Source organism: Antedon mediterranea, chromosome 5 (assembly GCF_964355755.1).
Source record: "Antedon mediterranea chromosome 5, ecAntMedi1.1, whole genome shotgun sequence".
NCBI lineage: Eukaryota > Metazoa > Echinodermata > Crinoidea > Comatulida > Antedonidae > Antedon > Antedon mediterranea.
This window is the reverse complement of record NC_092674.1, coordinates 29,637,326-29,654,554: the sequence shown is the minus strand read 5'-3', so window position 1 is coordinate 29,654,554 and position 17,229 is coordinate 29,637,326. Positions and strand designations below refer to the sequence as shown.

Below are 17,229 nucleotides of genomic sequence, written 5' to 3'. Positions count from 1 at the left end.
AAGAATCAAATTGGCATCAGATTCATCCAAAGACTCTGATGAAGACGATGAGAAAGAGAAAAAGGTTTGCAATTCTTTATGTCCTTCAAATAACTTTCTAAAGGTAATGGTACTTTCACCGATCTGGTTAGCATTCATTTTCAAAATTTGTCCTAGAATATAAAAAAACCTTCACAATTCACCATCAGTAACACATTTTAAAAAACTCTTAGAAGCACTCAATCCTCCAAAAAAGTAATGTTCACCAGATGATTGGCTCTTGTAAAGTGCTTTGATGATCATTGTAAAGGTGCCATAGAAACGAAAATGTAATGTTAAGCTCTTGGGGACAATCAGTTGATTGGTAAAAGCACTATATAAATTTTACATTAACATTAAGATATTGTATAGCTAATAGCGAATATACAGAAACCAAAATATTTAGAATTAAATTATGTCATTCAAACAATAAATTTGGGATTATTATGAGAATGACCAAATGTCTACTGTATTCACTGTTTTGATAGGTCGAAGATCCCGATACACCGAGTAAGAGCAAACGTCGGAACATAAGGAAAGTAATGAAAGATAGCAAGTTGAAGCAGGAAACTAAAGCAGCAGCTCAGTTAGAACTTGAGAGACGTAAAAGAGTTGCAGAAAAAAGGAAAGAGGTATAATAAAATAAGATAACTTTAGTGTCTCAGGTGGAACTTGAGAGACATAAAACAGTTGCAGAAAAAAGAAAAGAGGTATAATAGAATAAAATAACTGTAGGGTCTCAGTTGGAATGCAGAGATGCAAGAGAATTTTTGAAAATAGAAAAAAATGGTAAAGTAGTATCAGATAAGTATCTTTTGTTGAAACTTGGCATGGGAGTGTTTGAAAAAGAGAGGCCTACATTTAGATACTTCCTAAAGAAAGAGTTTCTTGCTCAGAGTACCTTTTTACCTAGATTATGTTTCATTGTCCAATGTTTGTTTAAGGTCATTGATGAGAATGAAGACAAGCCAAAGGAGAGCTCCAAGGTCACCGCATGCGTTCTTGAATATGACAAGAAAAAAAACGATAAAGTAGTACTTGAAGTGGACAAAGCTATATCCAAGAATCTGAAACCACATCAAGTCAAGGGTATACAATTTCTGTGGGATTCAACGTATGAAAATATGGATAAAATTGGAGATGATGGCGGAGGATGCATTCTTGCCCACTGTATGGGCCTAGGAAAGACGCTACAGGTAAAATAAACTACAATCTTTAAAGCTCTGTCTACACTATCAAACTAGTTTGACAAAAAAGTGTGATGTGCCCATGTATAGTAGTAATATGACATCATCATGTCTGATAATTGACACATCACATCACATAAAGTTTGATAGTGTAGACAGCTTAGTAGTGTAAATCATAGAGGGCCTTGTATGGGAGAATTCACAAGCTTTTGGCCATCATCACATACATTTCTGAATAGTGAGAATTTGGTTGTAGCTTGGTGGTTTTGATGCTACTGATCCCGAAGTACCTAGGTTAAAATCCTGTCGGATCCAAGAATTTTTTCCATCATGGCAAGAAACAAAAAGACTTTTATTTTGTAGGTGATATCTTACGTTCATACTGTGATGTCATCAGAAGAAATTGGAGCTAAGCACTGTCTTGTGGTAGCTCCACTAAATACAGTGCTCAACTGGGTGAACGAGTTTGACAAATGGTTAGGGAAAGAAAGTGAAATCCCTGTAAGTATGACTCTTAATATGTGACTTATTTAAATTGTTTATGAGTTCTTTTTAAGCTTTGTCTACACTATCAAACTAGTTTGACAAAAAGTGTGATGTGCCCAAATATGGTAGTGATATGCCTAAATATGGTAGTGATATAACAACATCATGTCGTATATGGGCAAATCACACATAAAGTTTGATAGTGTAGGCAGAGCTTTACATCAAAATATCCTGTTTATATAATACCCTCCAGGTGATCTCACAATATTGATAGAAAATGACGTGTGTGAATAGAGGCTAAGCCACTACAAATATGCCACAGAATTTTACCCAATTTTGATATTCAAGGAACCATAAACTCATTCAATGAACCATAAACTCATTCAATGATAAGCTGTATTGTTGCTTTTTTTCCTCAGGTGTACGAGATGTCTTCAATAAAAGATAATTACGGCCGTGCAGATACGTTACGTTTTTGGCATAAAAATGGAGGTGTTATGATTATTGGATACTCGATGTATCGTAATTTGGCCACAGGTGCACGAATTCGCAAAAAATCACAAAAGAAAACTTTTTCCGAAGCTCTGACTGACCCAGGTAATTGCCATCAATTTAACATCTCTGAGCCCTCTGGTAGAACAGTTTGATACTCAAGTATTACAAATAATAATGAAATAAACATGATACTATTCTATATATTATTATACTATTCTATATATTATTATACTATTCTATATATTATTATACTATTCTATATATTATACTATTCTATATATTATACTATTCTATATATTATTATACTATTCTATTCTATATGTTATTATACTATTCTATATATTATTATACTATTCTATATATTATTATACTATTCTATATATTATTATACTATTCTATATATTATTATACTATTCTATATATTATTATACTATTTCCTCTCAAATTTGAGTTAAATAATATTTGTGCCATTGTATGGCAAATCAATAAATCATCGACATTTTTATTCCAAAATCAAAATAAAAACATAAAAAGAATTGAAGTGGAATGGGATACAACATAAGCACAAGTGCTTTAAACATGTAACCCTAACAAAAAAGAACAAACAGTACAAAAAAAGACAACAAAATGCGATTACTTAACTTAAATATTTCTATTGATATAGTTTCAAGAATGAGTTAACACTGACATGATTTGGCAATGTTAAGTGAAAAACTTTGGGTTTTTTGTTTTGTTTTTCAGGGCCAGATATTGTCGTATGTGACGAAGGGCACATGTTAAAAAATGAACAGACTGCCATCTCTAAAGCATTGAATCAGATTAAGACTCGAAGGAGAATATGTTTGACAGGAACGCCACTTCAAAATAATCTAATAGAATGTAAGTCTGACTGTTTTTTTCTATGTTTTAGACAGTGTTGCACAGCGAGGGCAGATGAGTCATCTTAAAGTTAAACATGTTTAATGTTCTCCCGACTACCTGAAAACTACGCCCAATGCTATCTCAAGACAATTAGTCTTTTTGGAATTCAACTCAGACAGCACCAACAAGTCAAGACGTCTCATCCTTCAAAATTCAAAATAGAATAGAATCAAGGATAGTTAGCAATATAGTGAGCTAGGCTGTGAGCTAGGCTTGCCTATACCACTTCATCACTTCTGTTGCTGCCCTATAGTTTGAAAAGGTTACCTCCAGGGAAAAAGAGTTTGAACTTTGAACCCTGCTTGGATACAGGCTAGAGAATAGCATACATTAATTATTTTGTATCTATATTTTATATTGTAGATCATTGTATGGTAGACTTTGTGAAACCCAGTCTACTGGGAACCAAGAAAGAGTTTTGCAATCGGTTTGTGAATCCAATTACTAACGGACAGAGCTCCGATGCAAGTCGGCATGATGTGCGTGTCATGAAAAGACGTGCTCACGTATTGCACGAAATGCTTTCAGGATGCGTGCAGGTAGGTGACGATTTTAAATGCCTTGAAGCGTAACAAACCGCTTGTGCATTCTCATAAACCAACTATAACTATCATTTTTGTTAATTTATAATTTCAGCGAAGGGATTACTCGGCTCTTGCTAATTACTTGCCCCCAAAACATGAGTACGTTGTTTCTGTGAGGCTGTCTAAAGTACAGGTGGAGTTGTATGAGAAGTATCTTGATTCTTATGCACGAACACAAAACGGTGAGAACCAACGTATGGGACTGTTCGCGGACTATCAGGCACTGATGAGAATTTGGACTCATCCGTGGGTTCTTAGACTTTCAACGATCCGTGACATTAAAAAGGTAATGATAATTGTAAACAATTTAGAATGTTTGAAGTTAATTGATAGATTATTTTATACATTACTGTATATAATATTGTTTGAATATATTGTTATATACGTTTGAGCATATTTGGTATGGTATCCTAAAAATAATATGTAAAGTTCTTATTTTGCAGGCCCGATATGATGATGAAATGTCCGACTTTATAACATCTGGTGAAGAATTGGCTAGTGACGACAGTTTGGTTGAATTTATTGATGATAATAAATCAAAGGAACAAGAATGGAGAAATAGTGGACGCAGTGATAGCGAGTAGGTACCCAAATATGGTAGTGCTATCACCAAATATGGTAGTGATATGACAAAATCATCTCCATATGGGCAAATCACATTTTTTTGTTACATAAAGTTTGATAGTGTAGACAGAGCTTGAAGTTATTAACACCACTCAAATGGAATAGATTTATCCGACAAGAATACTTATAGTATAAGAATTTCTTAATGAAAAACATTTACTTTTTCTATTTTTAGAGATGAATTGATAGCTAAAGCTAAACGAAAACAAAAGGGGGGGAAATCAGATGGTGCCAAATCTGACAGTAGTGTAGAGGTGGTGAACACTTGGAAGACGAGAAGTCGGACAAGAAACACAAGAAGCGGTGCTGCAGCGGCCGATGAAGGTACGGCTTTACCACGTTTACACCTGTTCTCGTCAGATCACTGAAGTTTAGCAACGTTGGGCCTGGTTAATGCTTGGATGGGAGACCATCTGGGAATATCGGGTGCTGTATATGGAGCTGGGGTCCCGTTAGGCATTCTAAATCAGCATTGTGGACTCTTATGGCAGCCCCTGCATCTAGTATCTGCCTTTCCTCTGGTGAAGGTGGGCACTGGACAAGAGAAGCCCTTGATCAATGTTAGGACCAATCAAACCTGTGGCGGTAATTATCGCTGTTGGTTTCGATTGAATAAAATAAAAAATTTAAAAATGTAGCAGGATTCATTTGGAAAATCCTACATTCACCTGGCTAATATTTGTTTGTACTACAAAAAGCACTTGATGACAATTTTTTCTTTTGTTACAATTCATTTTTTTTTATTTACTCATTTATTGCCAGAAAAAACATGACATTAAAAACAATGTTGGTTACTAGACACAGAACCAGTAATAATTCTACAATTTTATTTTCAGAGCCAGAACTTGTTGAATTGGACCAAGGCCTTCCAGGGGATGATGAGTGGTACAGTACATTAGTACCAGAAGATTGTAAAAACAACCTGGACATGAGTGGAAAATTACTGTTGTTAATGGAGATTTTAAAACTCGCTGAAATGGTCGGGGATAAAGTGTAAGCAACCAATGACAATTTAAAGGTCTTTTCTTCCTCCCTCCTCTCCCTTCCTTCTCTCCTTTCTCTCCTCCTTCTTCTCTCCACTCCCTCCTCCTACTCCTTCCTTCTCTTCTCTCCATCCCATCTCCACTTTCTCCCTTCCTTCCTCTCTCCTCTCTCTCTCTCTCTCTTCCTTCTTCCTTTCCTTCCTCTCTTCCTTCTTCCTTTCCTCCCTTTCTCCCTTCTCCCCTTTTTCTCTCTCCCATCCTCTCTTCCTAATCTCCCTCCCTCTCTTCCTCCTCTCTTCCTTCCTCCCTCCCCTCCCCCTTTCCTCCTCCCATCTCCCTCCATGATTATGCAATCCATGCTGAATACAAACACATACAGTAATTGAGCACTATAAACTTAAAGAGCATGGTCTGAGACTATTTTTTGTCTGGTCGAGCTGAAATATAGACCAACTATCAACCAGATAAATCAGATATCATGAATTCAAACAAAGTATTATATTTATTTTTCTTTTCAGTCTGGTATTTAGCCAAAGCTTACTGTCGCTGGATTTAATTGAGGACTTTCTTCAACATATTGAAGAAGCAGAACCACAAGAAGATTCTGAAGAAGTAATTGACATTGTATTCTTAAGCTCTGTCTACACTATCAAACCTTTTGTGGCAAAGAACATGTGATGTGCCCATATATGGATGGGATGATGTCATATCACTACCATATTTGGGCACATCACACTTTTTTTGTCACATTAACTTTGATAGTGTAGACAGGGCTTTACAGTATTTTAAAATATAATAATAATATGTTTTAAAATATAAATGTTTGAAATGTAATTCCACATTTCTTATTCAATTTGTCAGAGCCTGCCATTCAAAATGGTGTTAGCCATACACAAATAACTTGGTGTATTCATTCATTAGTAATAACCTCTCAAAATACTAAATCCTTTTCAAAAAAACTAAAACTCAATACCATACATCTTTTTTTTTTACATTTTAGATTGCTGGAACTGGGTCATGGGTCAAAGGAGTAGACTACTTTCGTATGGATGGATCCACTGCCCCACAAATGCGGGCGCGATGGGCTGACATATTCAATGACCCAGATGACCTAAGGTAAACATGTTGATATTTAATGTATTGACATTCATAAAGCTCTGTCCACACTGTCAAACTAGTTTGACAAAAAAGGTCTGATGTGCCTAAATATGATAGTGATTTGACATCATCATGTCCATATATGGGCACATCTTATTTTTGTTGTCACTTATACTTGATAATGTAGACAGAGCTTAAGATATTAAAAATTAGTACAGCAAAGAAGTGTGGATGTGATGATATATTTTCTTCTCTTTAGATCTCGTCTATTTTTAATCTCAACAAGAGCCGGGTCGCTGGGCACAAATCTGGTGGCAGCAAATCGAGTAATTTTATTTGATGCATCATGGAACCCTAGTCATGATATACAGTCCATATTTAGAGTTTATAGATTCGGCCAAACGAAAGCTGTCTATATATACCGTTTGGTGGCACAGGTAGGTTCTGGAAGTCTCTCAATGTCGGGGCTTAGCTGATTAGATTAATCAACAAAATATGCATATTTTTTATTCAATTAAAAAACGTTTATATTGATTTAATATATTTATTAAAATGCATATTTTTAATTCTTTATATTAGGGTACTATGGAAGAGAAAATTTATGAACGTCAGGTAGGTGTATTGATTTTTTTTAAAGTTAAAAATGTCTAATTGTACTTTAGTATTTGAAAAAATTTTAGGTAAGAATTTGTTACGCAAAGCATTTTTTAAAGTACAGAATAGTCTATCTGAAACGGTTTTAATGGAGAGAATTGGATAAGCTAATAACCTAAAACTTAACCATATTCATATATTTTTCTTTGATAGGTTACAAAGCAATCTTTATCCCAACGTGTCGTAGATGAACATCAAATCGAAAGACATTTCACATCAAACGATCTTTCTGAACTGTATAATTTTACTCCAGATCGTTTAGATGATCCCAACCGGCCTGAAAGACCCACTCCAACTCTGCCAAAAGTATGTTCAAATATTCATTGAATGTTTAAATCTGTTGTATATGTAAAGCACTATCAAACTTTATGTGACAAAAAAATGTGATGTGCCCATATATGGACATGATGATGGCATATCATTACCATATTTGGACACCTTAGTGTGATAGTGTAGACATAGCTTTAGATTTGGAAAAAAAACTACCCCAATAACTACTGCAATCATGCTTGGCTAGGTCACACAATATGAAATAAGTTTTTATATGAATAAAAAAAATATTCTGAGAATTTAAAACCCTCTTTCAGGATTTTATTCTTGCTGAACTCCTAAAGAACCAAGCTGATTGGATCGTCAAGTATCATGAACATGACTCCCTCTTGGAGAACAAAATTGCGGAAGAATTGACTGAAGAAGAAAGAAAGGAAGCGTGGAAAGATTATGAAGCTGAGAAAGAAGGGCGTGTACAGCTCCAAATGCATAATATGCAACCTGGGGTAGCGGCTGCAAATGCGCAGTTTATGCAGCAATATGGGGTAGGATTTTTTCAATATTTTATAGGTTTTCCGTATTTTATAGGCTTTCCTAAGTTTTGTAAGTAATGCAACAATATTGGGTAGGCTTTTTTAGATATTTGATAGGTTTTCCTAGCTTAAGTTTTGTAGGTAATGCATCAATATGGGGTAGGATATTTTTTATAGGTTTGCAATTGTATTAAGAGGTAGATTTTCAATATTTTATACAATTCCCTAGCTTAAATTAAATATTTTCATAGTTTTTATTTTAAAATATTTTTTTCAGCACTTGTATCAACAGGGTCACAATACTCTATTAACAGGCCAGAGGATGTTGAACCCTATATTGCAGCAACAGGTAAGTTGTTTATATGTAATGTATTTGGTTACTCTACCTCTACATACTGTACATTGCCAATGTAAAATCTACATGCAAGTATTGATATTTATTTTTTAAACCACCATTGTAACATTTAAAAAGAATTTCTATTGTTATTTTATGATGATAATGGACAAATAAAGCCTTTTAATATTCAGTTTTTAACATACCATAGTTCAAATTAGATCGAAACGTTGAATCCTGTTTTCCCACTTGTAGTTTGGAGTCAGTTTTATACAATGTTATTATGTTTAAATAATGAGTGCATCTATTGTAACATTTGTTGTTGTTGTTTGTGTTACAGTATGCTCGCACTGCTCAACAGAGTGTGTATACAATGCCTGTAAGTACGAGTGCTTTACAATTTAGTATTGCTTATTTTATACTTCATTCCTGAGAACATTTTATAGCTGAATGTATGTTAATAATTCTGGTAATTGCACTAATTATGTACCCAAATATGGTAGTAATATGCCCAAATACAGTAGTGATATGACATCATCATGTCCATATATGGGCACCTCACATTTTTTTGTCACATAAAGTTTGATAGTGTAGACAGAGCTTTAATGTTGCCCAAATGGAACTATTTATTTTCAACAAAATCTGTTTTAATTGTAGAGTGTTCACGATCTGAATCAACAAAGGTACGCGGTTCAACAAAACCTGCTTGCGATGCAAGCCGCTATTGCGGAGACGCAACGCAAGCAACAACAGCAACAATTCGGGACAAGCGTTTCTAACATGTTCAGTAGGATGAGGAATCTTGCGTCGTCGTCAACGTCCAGCGGTCCAACCATTGTAGAAATTATTGATGATGATGATGATCCTCCTGCAGGTAATGGGCCGACATCTAAGAAATCAAAATGAAACATTTGTAACAAATTTTGTAACACTTTATTGCACAACATCCTTTTATTCTTATAGAAATGAAGAAACCACCTTTAATCTTGTTTACTCTCTCAAGTATTTAGCAAGCTTGTTTTTGATACACATACACACTGTTTATTGCACTGACTGCATTTTTATTGAAACAAACTTAAACCATACTTTATTACAGTAAAAAATTACTGCAGTAAATGCAGTAGGTGAAATTTTGACATGATTCCTAACTTTATTGAAGGGTAATAAGTTGTGTCGTATCACCTCTGTATTGTACTCGCACTGAAACTCACACTTTCCAGATTACATTTAAAGAGTTGGTAGAATTCTAAGTTTTTGGAGAGTACCTGGTCTTGAAAGAGTACCTGGTCTTTAAGAGTACCTGGTCTTGAGAGAGTGCCTGGTCTTTAAGAGTACCTGGTCTTGAAAGAGTACCTGTTTTTTGTTATTCCCGGAGGTCTTGTTCTTTGTCTCCAATTTAAAAATTATTTATTTTATTATTTTGGTTTAGAGTTTGTTTTTCTGTGTCTAGGTGTTTTGCAGTAAATCAATACTATCTGTGGCTTGATGCAATATTGTAGAGTGAAGCCTCATTAAACCCTAATTTACCAATAAATTTATTTTGTGTGCTAAGATCTTTACATTTGTATTGGTTCTAGTTACTTAGTTTATAAACTAAGTATTCTAATTTAATTTAATACATTAACACTAATAGTGTTGCACTATGTTTGTGTTATTCGTCTTGCATTACATTTTTTGAAAACTCATTTACTAAATAAATTAATTTTTTTATAAAAGTTTTAAAAGCTTTTGATATTATTAGTCAGAAATACTGTTTCCTTTGTGAAGAGTAGGTATAGTTACAGAAGCTATCTTAATAGTATAGAGTCTAGATGGCGATTCAGTTTAATACTCATTTTAAAAAGCCCTTGGCACACATGGTGTGTCATACCTATACTTGAGCCGGTATTTACTTAAGTGAACAACAACAATCAAAATGCCCACTGATGGAACTAACTTTTAAAGGAATACAAAACAAAGTTATAAAATAAACACTAACTAGAGACTTGGTCAAGTCTGAAGCTATCACAATGCTGTTTGTTTTGTAGGCATGTGTATTAGTGTATTGCTGGATATTTGTTGGATATGTTTATAGAGATGTTCACTATATAATATCTGTATGCCATATTGTCAATTTTATTTTTATCTTAAAATTTTGTTTCTACCTTGGAATTAACAGTGTTCTGTTTCTGATTTTTTGTTGTATATTGTTTTAAAAAACAAAGACGTTTTTTTACAATTACAATTTCATATTGTATTGTTAAGAGAGTTTGAATGTTAGGCCTACATAGTGCGGTCCAATCTAGTGGTTTAGAGGCTTACTATCTGTTGTTTACCAGCACCATGGAGAAATATCACTAAGCTACTAGCATGATTGTTTTATGTTTTAGAGAACCAATTAATTTATGTTTTCAACAAGGATGGATATTGTACAAATATTGTTGACTTTAAATTGCTCTAAACGTTTATTCTTTCAGTTTTCGTAATTCTGTTAATAATTAATTTTCAATAATACTGTAAATAAATATGTTAGGCTAATTTGATAAAGCAAGAGGTAAGAGAAGTGGGTAGTGAATAGTTGTAATAGAATAATATTAAGGAGAGCAGGGAGGACAAGTAGTTTATTTATCAAGTATCAATCGATTCTCGTACGATAGCAACAATAGTCTGTAGTATCATCTCTGCTGACAGCAACACCTCCATCTATGACTGACACCTAAATCTTAACTTATTTAACCTATAGTCTTGGTTCTCACACCAGCCCATGTGGGATGAAGGTTGGCATCAACAGACACGATACTGCAGACTGTTTATTGTCAATGGACATGATACTGTGTCCATGTATTTGGTATATGTTGTCAGTTTATAGAATGTTTACACTGATTGTATTGATGCTCTGCTGCAGTCATGACTCTGTATATTGTATATCTGTTATGTGTGTTGCATTTTCTGATTACTGTATTTTCATTTCTTTTCCTTGCATCAGATAAGAGTGAGGTTACATTCTCTTCCCTGCTTCCATATTCTTGTTGTAGGTCTTTAGTAAAGATATGCCAATTGTGTGAAAATATTTTATAGATAAAAATGTATTTAAATGTAAACCGTATGATAATGGAATACTAAATGAAATGTATGGGATGTTTTATCACAAAAACTTGAGTACAGGTGAAGGAGGCGGAGTCAGGAAATCAGATGAATTGTGGGTAAAATCATAGGTGAATGATACTTTTAGATACTTTTGAACATTCTTAGACCATGTGATACAAGACAGGAATTTAAAAGTTGACCGTGCTAACACATGCTATAAACTCACCCTCGATTAATCCCATTATTTATTGGGGTTTTTTTTTCGGCAAGGTTCGGAGATGGGCTTATACCTTGTGTACTGTCGTGGCTATAACTGGTCGTGGCCATAACTGGTTGTTCCTATAACTGGTTGTGGCTATAACTGGTCGTGGCTATAACTGGTCGTGGCCATAACTGGTTGTTCCTATAACTGGTTGTGGCTATAACTGGTCGTGGCTATAACCGTTTGTGGCTATAACTGGTCGTGGCTATAACTGGTTGTGGCTATAACTGGTCGTGGCTATAACTGGTCGTGGCTATAACTGGTCGTGGCTATAACTGGTCGTGGCTATAACTGGTTGTTCCTATAACTGGTTGTGGCTATAACTGGTTGTGGCTATAACTGTTTGTGGCTATAACTGGTGTGGCCAGACTGGTTGTGGCTATAACTGGTTGTGGTTATAACTGGTTGTGGCTATAACTGGTCGTGGCAACAACTGGTTGTGGCTACAACTGGTTTGGGGTTACAACTGGTCGTGGCTACAACTGGTCGTGGCTATAACTGTTATAAATGTTTCAGTACTGTATTGTACTTCCAAGCAACTGTTGGCCTTATATTGGTTTATTGTTGTTTATTAGTGGTGCTTTTAGAAATCTAGTTAAACTATAATTATGCTCGGATTGTATGTGTGTACCCAGAACAAATTATACATGTTTTCTGTGATAAGCGTCAAACCCAGTACATTTTGCCGCCTTTATTTGTTGATGCTGCTAGAGTTTTTACTGTATTTATCATGAAATAAAATATGTTATGCTTAACTCAATTGTGTTATTTTTGCTATCATTGCTAAGGTGTGTTCCTAATGGAGTAAGTCAGACGTGTTTGTGTCGAGCGCAGTTTATATAATTCTCCTCTCTGCACAATTTTGTTTTACTGGGACCAAACTAACTTCGTTATAAAACTTAGTATCAAACTACATTTCAATTTAAACTTTTTAGAGATTATGATATCAACAAGAGAAACCGTAGTTCATTAATAACAAGTTTTTATTTCATATACTCTCTATTGAAATGTTTACTTTTTCCTGTAACGTTATATCTAAAATTGTCTGCATGTTGTTCACATATTGTCCACATGTTTTCCACATGTTTAAAACGTTGCCAAACTGACGAATCATATTTATTACCGTTTCATTGTTTCACACTCTGGGTAATAATCAACGTATTGTTTGCATTCGGACCAAGTACCTATTAATACTCCTGTGTGTGGCTAGTGTCTATGGATCGTAGTCGAACACCAGGCCAGTACCATAAAGTCTTTCGTCGATCAATTTTGTCATGGTCTCATTCTGTGCCACTGTGAACCAATTCTTCCAGTCTCCCGTGCCACCTGCAAGTTGTAAAATGAACATCAAATAAAGTTTTATATACAGTGATATTTTGTATATATCATAAGCATTTGTTTTTTTTTTGTGTATATTGCTGTGCAGTCAATGTGAAACGATAAAAAGCAACAGTCAAAGCTCAGCCGCTCTGTAATGGTTGACATTAAGAAACACAAAATTAAATTGAAGATTGGGGGAAAATATCGCAATATCGGGGAAAAATATAACATGGATTTTACGTTTCTGGTATTTTTATTCAACTTCATATTTTTATTTTCATGCTATAGCAAAATTTATCCAGCATCTTTTTTCACCTTCTAGGGAGTCATCAGACATGTTGTTACATTAGGTTAAACTACATAACTACTAAAAAAAAGTTTTCCAGGTTTTTATAGCAGAATTTTGTTTTTTCGTCTTGATTTCTGTTACAAATATTTGATTTATGTACAATTAACCAGATATTATATTTAACATTCATACAGTACTCACCTTTCCTCATAAACGGCGCCACCTTGTGATCAAATGCATCCAACCCTGTGAAGTTTGTCATGGGATTCTTCTTCATGGTCTCAAAGCTGCAGTGTTCAACCGTCTTTGTTATGGCATCGTCTGAGAGGTCCTTTCCCAAGAAGTCTGCGATCCTAACAATACCACCCCGCAAGTCCTACAAACAAAAAAACAGATTTGGTTGTATGAACAAATCATCACGCATTCTTGCAAACTATTTGTTTAGATTGCCATGTTCACCAACTCAGACAGCGTCGTACACGACGAGGCACGACTAAACGTCTTGACTCGTCGGTGCTGTCTGAGTTGAATCCCGACAAGACGAGTAGTCTTGAGATTTTAGGTCGTCAGAAGAACTTTAAACATGTTTAATTTCTCCCGACAACTTGTCGGGCCTCGTCGTACGATGCTGTCTATATGTTGGTTGCGTTCAATCTATCAATTTGGGAACACATTATTTTCAAAGACCTATCATACAATACCTTCTTCAAATCTTCGTATTTTAAAAATAGAACATTGTCGTCGTGTCTGTGTTGCCACCAGCCTAACACGTGTGCTGCCCATGGACCATAAGGCGCTGTGAAGACAGAACAACCACAAATAATCCCACTTATTTTCCAACATTTTTTAATGCGTGGTTCTCACTAGAGACGTAACGCAACGTAAGGGATTTTACCAATCACAACCGATGGATTATTCGAACGGTCGCTTGTCATTGGTCGTTGCGTCTACATCCTTACGTTGCGTCCTAGTGGGAACCAAGATTTACAACGATTAAGCAAAACAAACATTGTTAAAAACTCCTTTTAAAGTAATACTTCCTAGTGTTAAAGAGGCGTATTTTTTCTATTTTATTATAAAAATAGACATTTTATAGCCGGAACTATAATTTAAAGCATGGGTCTATAAAATGTATAGCTCCATGTTTATAATAATATTTTACTCACTCATTTCTCTCATCAGAATACCTTCACAAAATTCTTTCCACGAACCAATATCGAACGCTTTGTACATGCGCAGAAAGCTGTAGCCAGACACAGAAACATCTTTGTAGTTTCTAGCAATATACACAATCTGTGGACGAATAAAAAAACTTTAAAAATTCAGCACCGGGTATAGTTGTTCTATTCCTTGATAACAACCCCACTTATTACACCGGCCGAGTAGGCCTACTACGTAGAATTGACAAGTCTTAATACGGGGCGCACTTTGTGACATTATTAATTTGGGGCGCACTTTGTGACATTACTAATACGGGGCGCACTGTGACATTACTATATAGATGGTCGATGGCACGTAGTACAGGTAGTAAAAGTGTATTTACGTTTAAAACTTATCGGACGTCCACACTGATGGTTGAACCTTACCTTTGGTTTCTTGACAAGGAAATCCTTTGGCATATGCTGGTACGACAGATGACTTTTGATGAGCCTAGGCTTGTCTTCTGGCATCGCAGCAATGCGCGGATACAAGATTGTCCCGGGAACTGCGGTGCTCATTTCCAAATGTGGTACGCGCTCTTCTACGTGTTTGTTTTTTATCGTGTTGTCTGGTTCACCATTGTTTTTGATCAGCGACACAATCTCCTGTGTCCATGTTGTGCCTGGATTGAAATAATATTTGGGTAACCATCAAGAAAAGTTGGAACTGTGTGCCACAATTTATTAATACTCGTTGTCTCAGCTCGAATACCGAAGTTTCATGAGCTTCCACAAGGATCGAAATCCACCATCCTTCAGGTATATTTGAACCGTCAGAATGAGGACAGGATACGATACGATAAAACTTTAATGAAATTATCTTTACATAAAACAAGTAAAATTGAAGTTTGTCATTGTTCAAATAGAGCAGGTAACACAAAAACAGGAGCATGCGCATTAACGTTAGTACTAGGACTAGAGTTAATGTTAAGTCTTTCCACGAGCATGCTCCAGTCTTCTTGTCAGCCGAATATAGCTAAATGAAGTGGATACATTTTAGTCAATATTAAGTTTAATTGTTGGTAATGGTAACTAACTTACACACAGGCCCTTCAAACGAGACACGTCTGGTTATAATACACACCCTAAAGTTAACTCATCACGATTCCCTTTGACAGCGGTGGTGCTTCAATGGGTTATATTTTATATTTACCTGATTTTGGAAATGAAACGACATAAACATCATCGGTGCGAACTTTAAAATCCGCCATGGCATCCAGGGTCTTGGCGTGTACGAACCAGGGGTAGATGACACCGTCCCAGACGTGGACATCTGACCCAGCCTTGAACTCTAGGTCACTGTAATCTGGCATTGACTTCTTCTCGGACATCGTTATTGAAAACTTGGACTGAAAACTTGAAACACAAAGCAAACAAAAATTCCATTAAATCGCGACTCAAACTCGCTTACCAATAAACCACTACGTGTGGCATAAGTTAGTTTTCAATTACATTTATTGGATTTTACTTGGCGAACTGTTTTCACCCTCAATGTGGGCATATAAAGTAATTTTTAGATTTTCTATGAATTTTCATTCGAATACCGTATAGGCCTACTACAGGTATACGTGACTGTTAATAATTTTTTTTTATTTTTGCAACGGAAAAAACTCGGTTCACCAGAAAGTAAATCTTTCACTGTTGAATTGACCTATATCATATCAATCAATCATTGAATATTTGTTTGATCCAAATTTAAACACAATTATCATGTTATCCAGAATTGATTATACTATTATTTTAAAGGCCATGACCTCACAGCGTCCATCCCCTTAGAACTAACCAATGTCGCATGTAATCAAATATAGACCGCAGGTTTTTGGGTGGAGCGGCTAAAACTGGAATCGCATGATACTAAACTGTTTGCAGTATACGTTACTTTTATCAATAGTTATATATGGAATTAATGATAACGAATCGTACCGCAAACAAGATGGCAACTTCAAACGGTCATGTCATTGACATCACAAAGTTGACGCGCACGTACAAATACCGGCGGTCAGTCCTCAGTCGTCCGTATGCGCAGCACAGAATGTTCGTAAAAATAAACTATCAAACTACTCATACCGTACTACTAGTTTGACAAAAAAAAGTGTGATGTGCCCAAATATGGTAGCGGTATGCTTAAATATGGTAGTGATATGAAATCATCATGTCCATATATGGGCACATCACATTTTTTGCCACATAAAGTTTGATAATGGCAGAGCTTTAGAAAAATGAAATAAACCGATGTGACGTGTAGGCCTACCAGTTACAAGCTGTATCTTTAATTTTGCCAGTGTCCAATTTGCGAGAACCTATGATAACAATCTTATTGGAAATTTCCAAAATTAAAGAACTTTTTTTGTAAGCATACAGTGTATTACTATAAAATATCCATAGGACATTCATTTTCTGAATCAAGAAAAATCACTATTATCTCTGTTATACATTGCTGTATTGTTGAATCCAAAGTACAACAATAACTCCTAAGCCTTATATGGCAGTATTAAACAATTATCCGTTTAAAAAAGATGGAAATAATCATTACAAAATTATGATTTTAGAAAAGAAAAAACTGAAAAAGACTTACCTTTAACTATGAAGACTAGTCCAATGGCTTAGATCTTTGATTATCTGTGATATTTTATCAGTTTACCCAACGACTACGACGACTACAGACCAATAACTGCTCACTTCTTTGCTCTTTTATATGCCTATATCAGCGTACGTAACCCCGGATGATAAGATAAGTAGGCCTAATACTCATTTGTTTTCCGCCGCATACACAAACTAATATTAATGATATAAACAAGGGTTCAGTATAATTATTGACTAACTGTACGTTCACCTTATGTTCGTACAGGATGTGACGTATTGACGAGTGAGTTGACCAATGACAAATCACTAATGTTGCGTTACGT

General features: G+C 35.2%; 1 protein-coding gene and 1 pseudogene across 1 annotated transcript; one reads left to right on the top strand and one right to left on the bottom strand.

The window, feature by feature from the left end:
- Window positions 1-4,637: 4,637 nt before the first annotated feature.
- On the top strand, window positions 4,638-4,753 carry LOC140050625 (5S ribosomal RNA; annotated as a pseudogene).
- Window positions 4,754-12,728: 7,975 nt separating this feature from the next.
- On the bottom strand, window positions 12,729-15,654 carry LOC140049910 (sulfotransferase 1E1-like). Its single transcript, XM_072094863.1, has 6 exons — window positions 15,477-15,654; window positions 14,711-14,946; window positions 14,291-14,417; window positions 13,826-13,920; window positions 13,326-13,500; window positions 12,729-12,856 (listed from the first exon to the last, which is right to left on the bottom strand). Exons 1-6 carry the CDS (start codon window positions 15,652-15,654, stop codon window positions 12,729-12,731), a joined length of 939 nt encoding a protein of 312 aa, XP_071950964.1.
- Window positions 15,655-17,229: the final 1,575 nt, after the last annotated feature.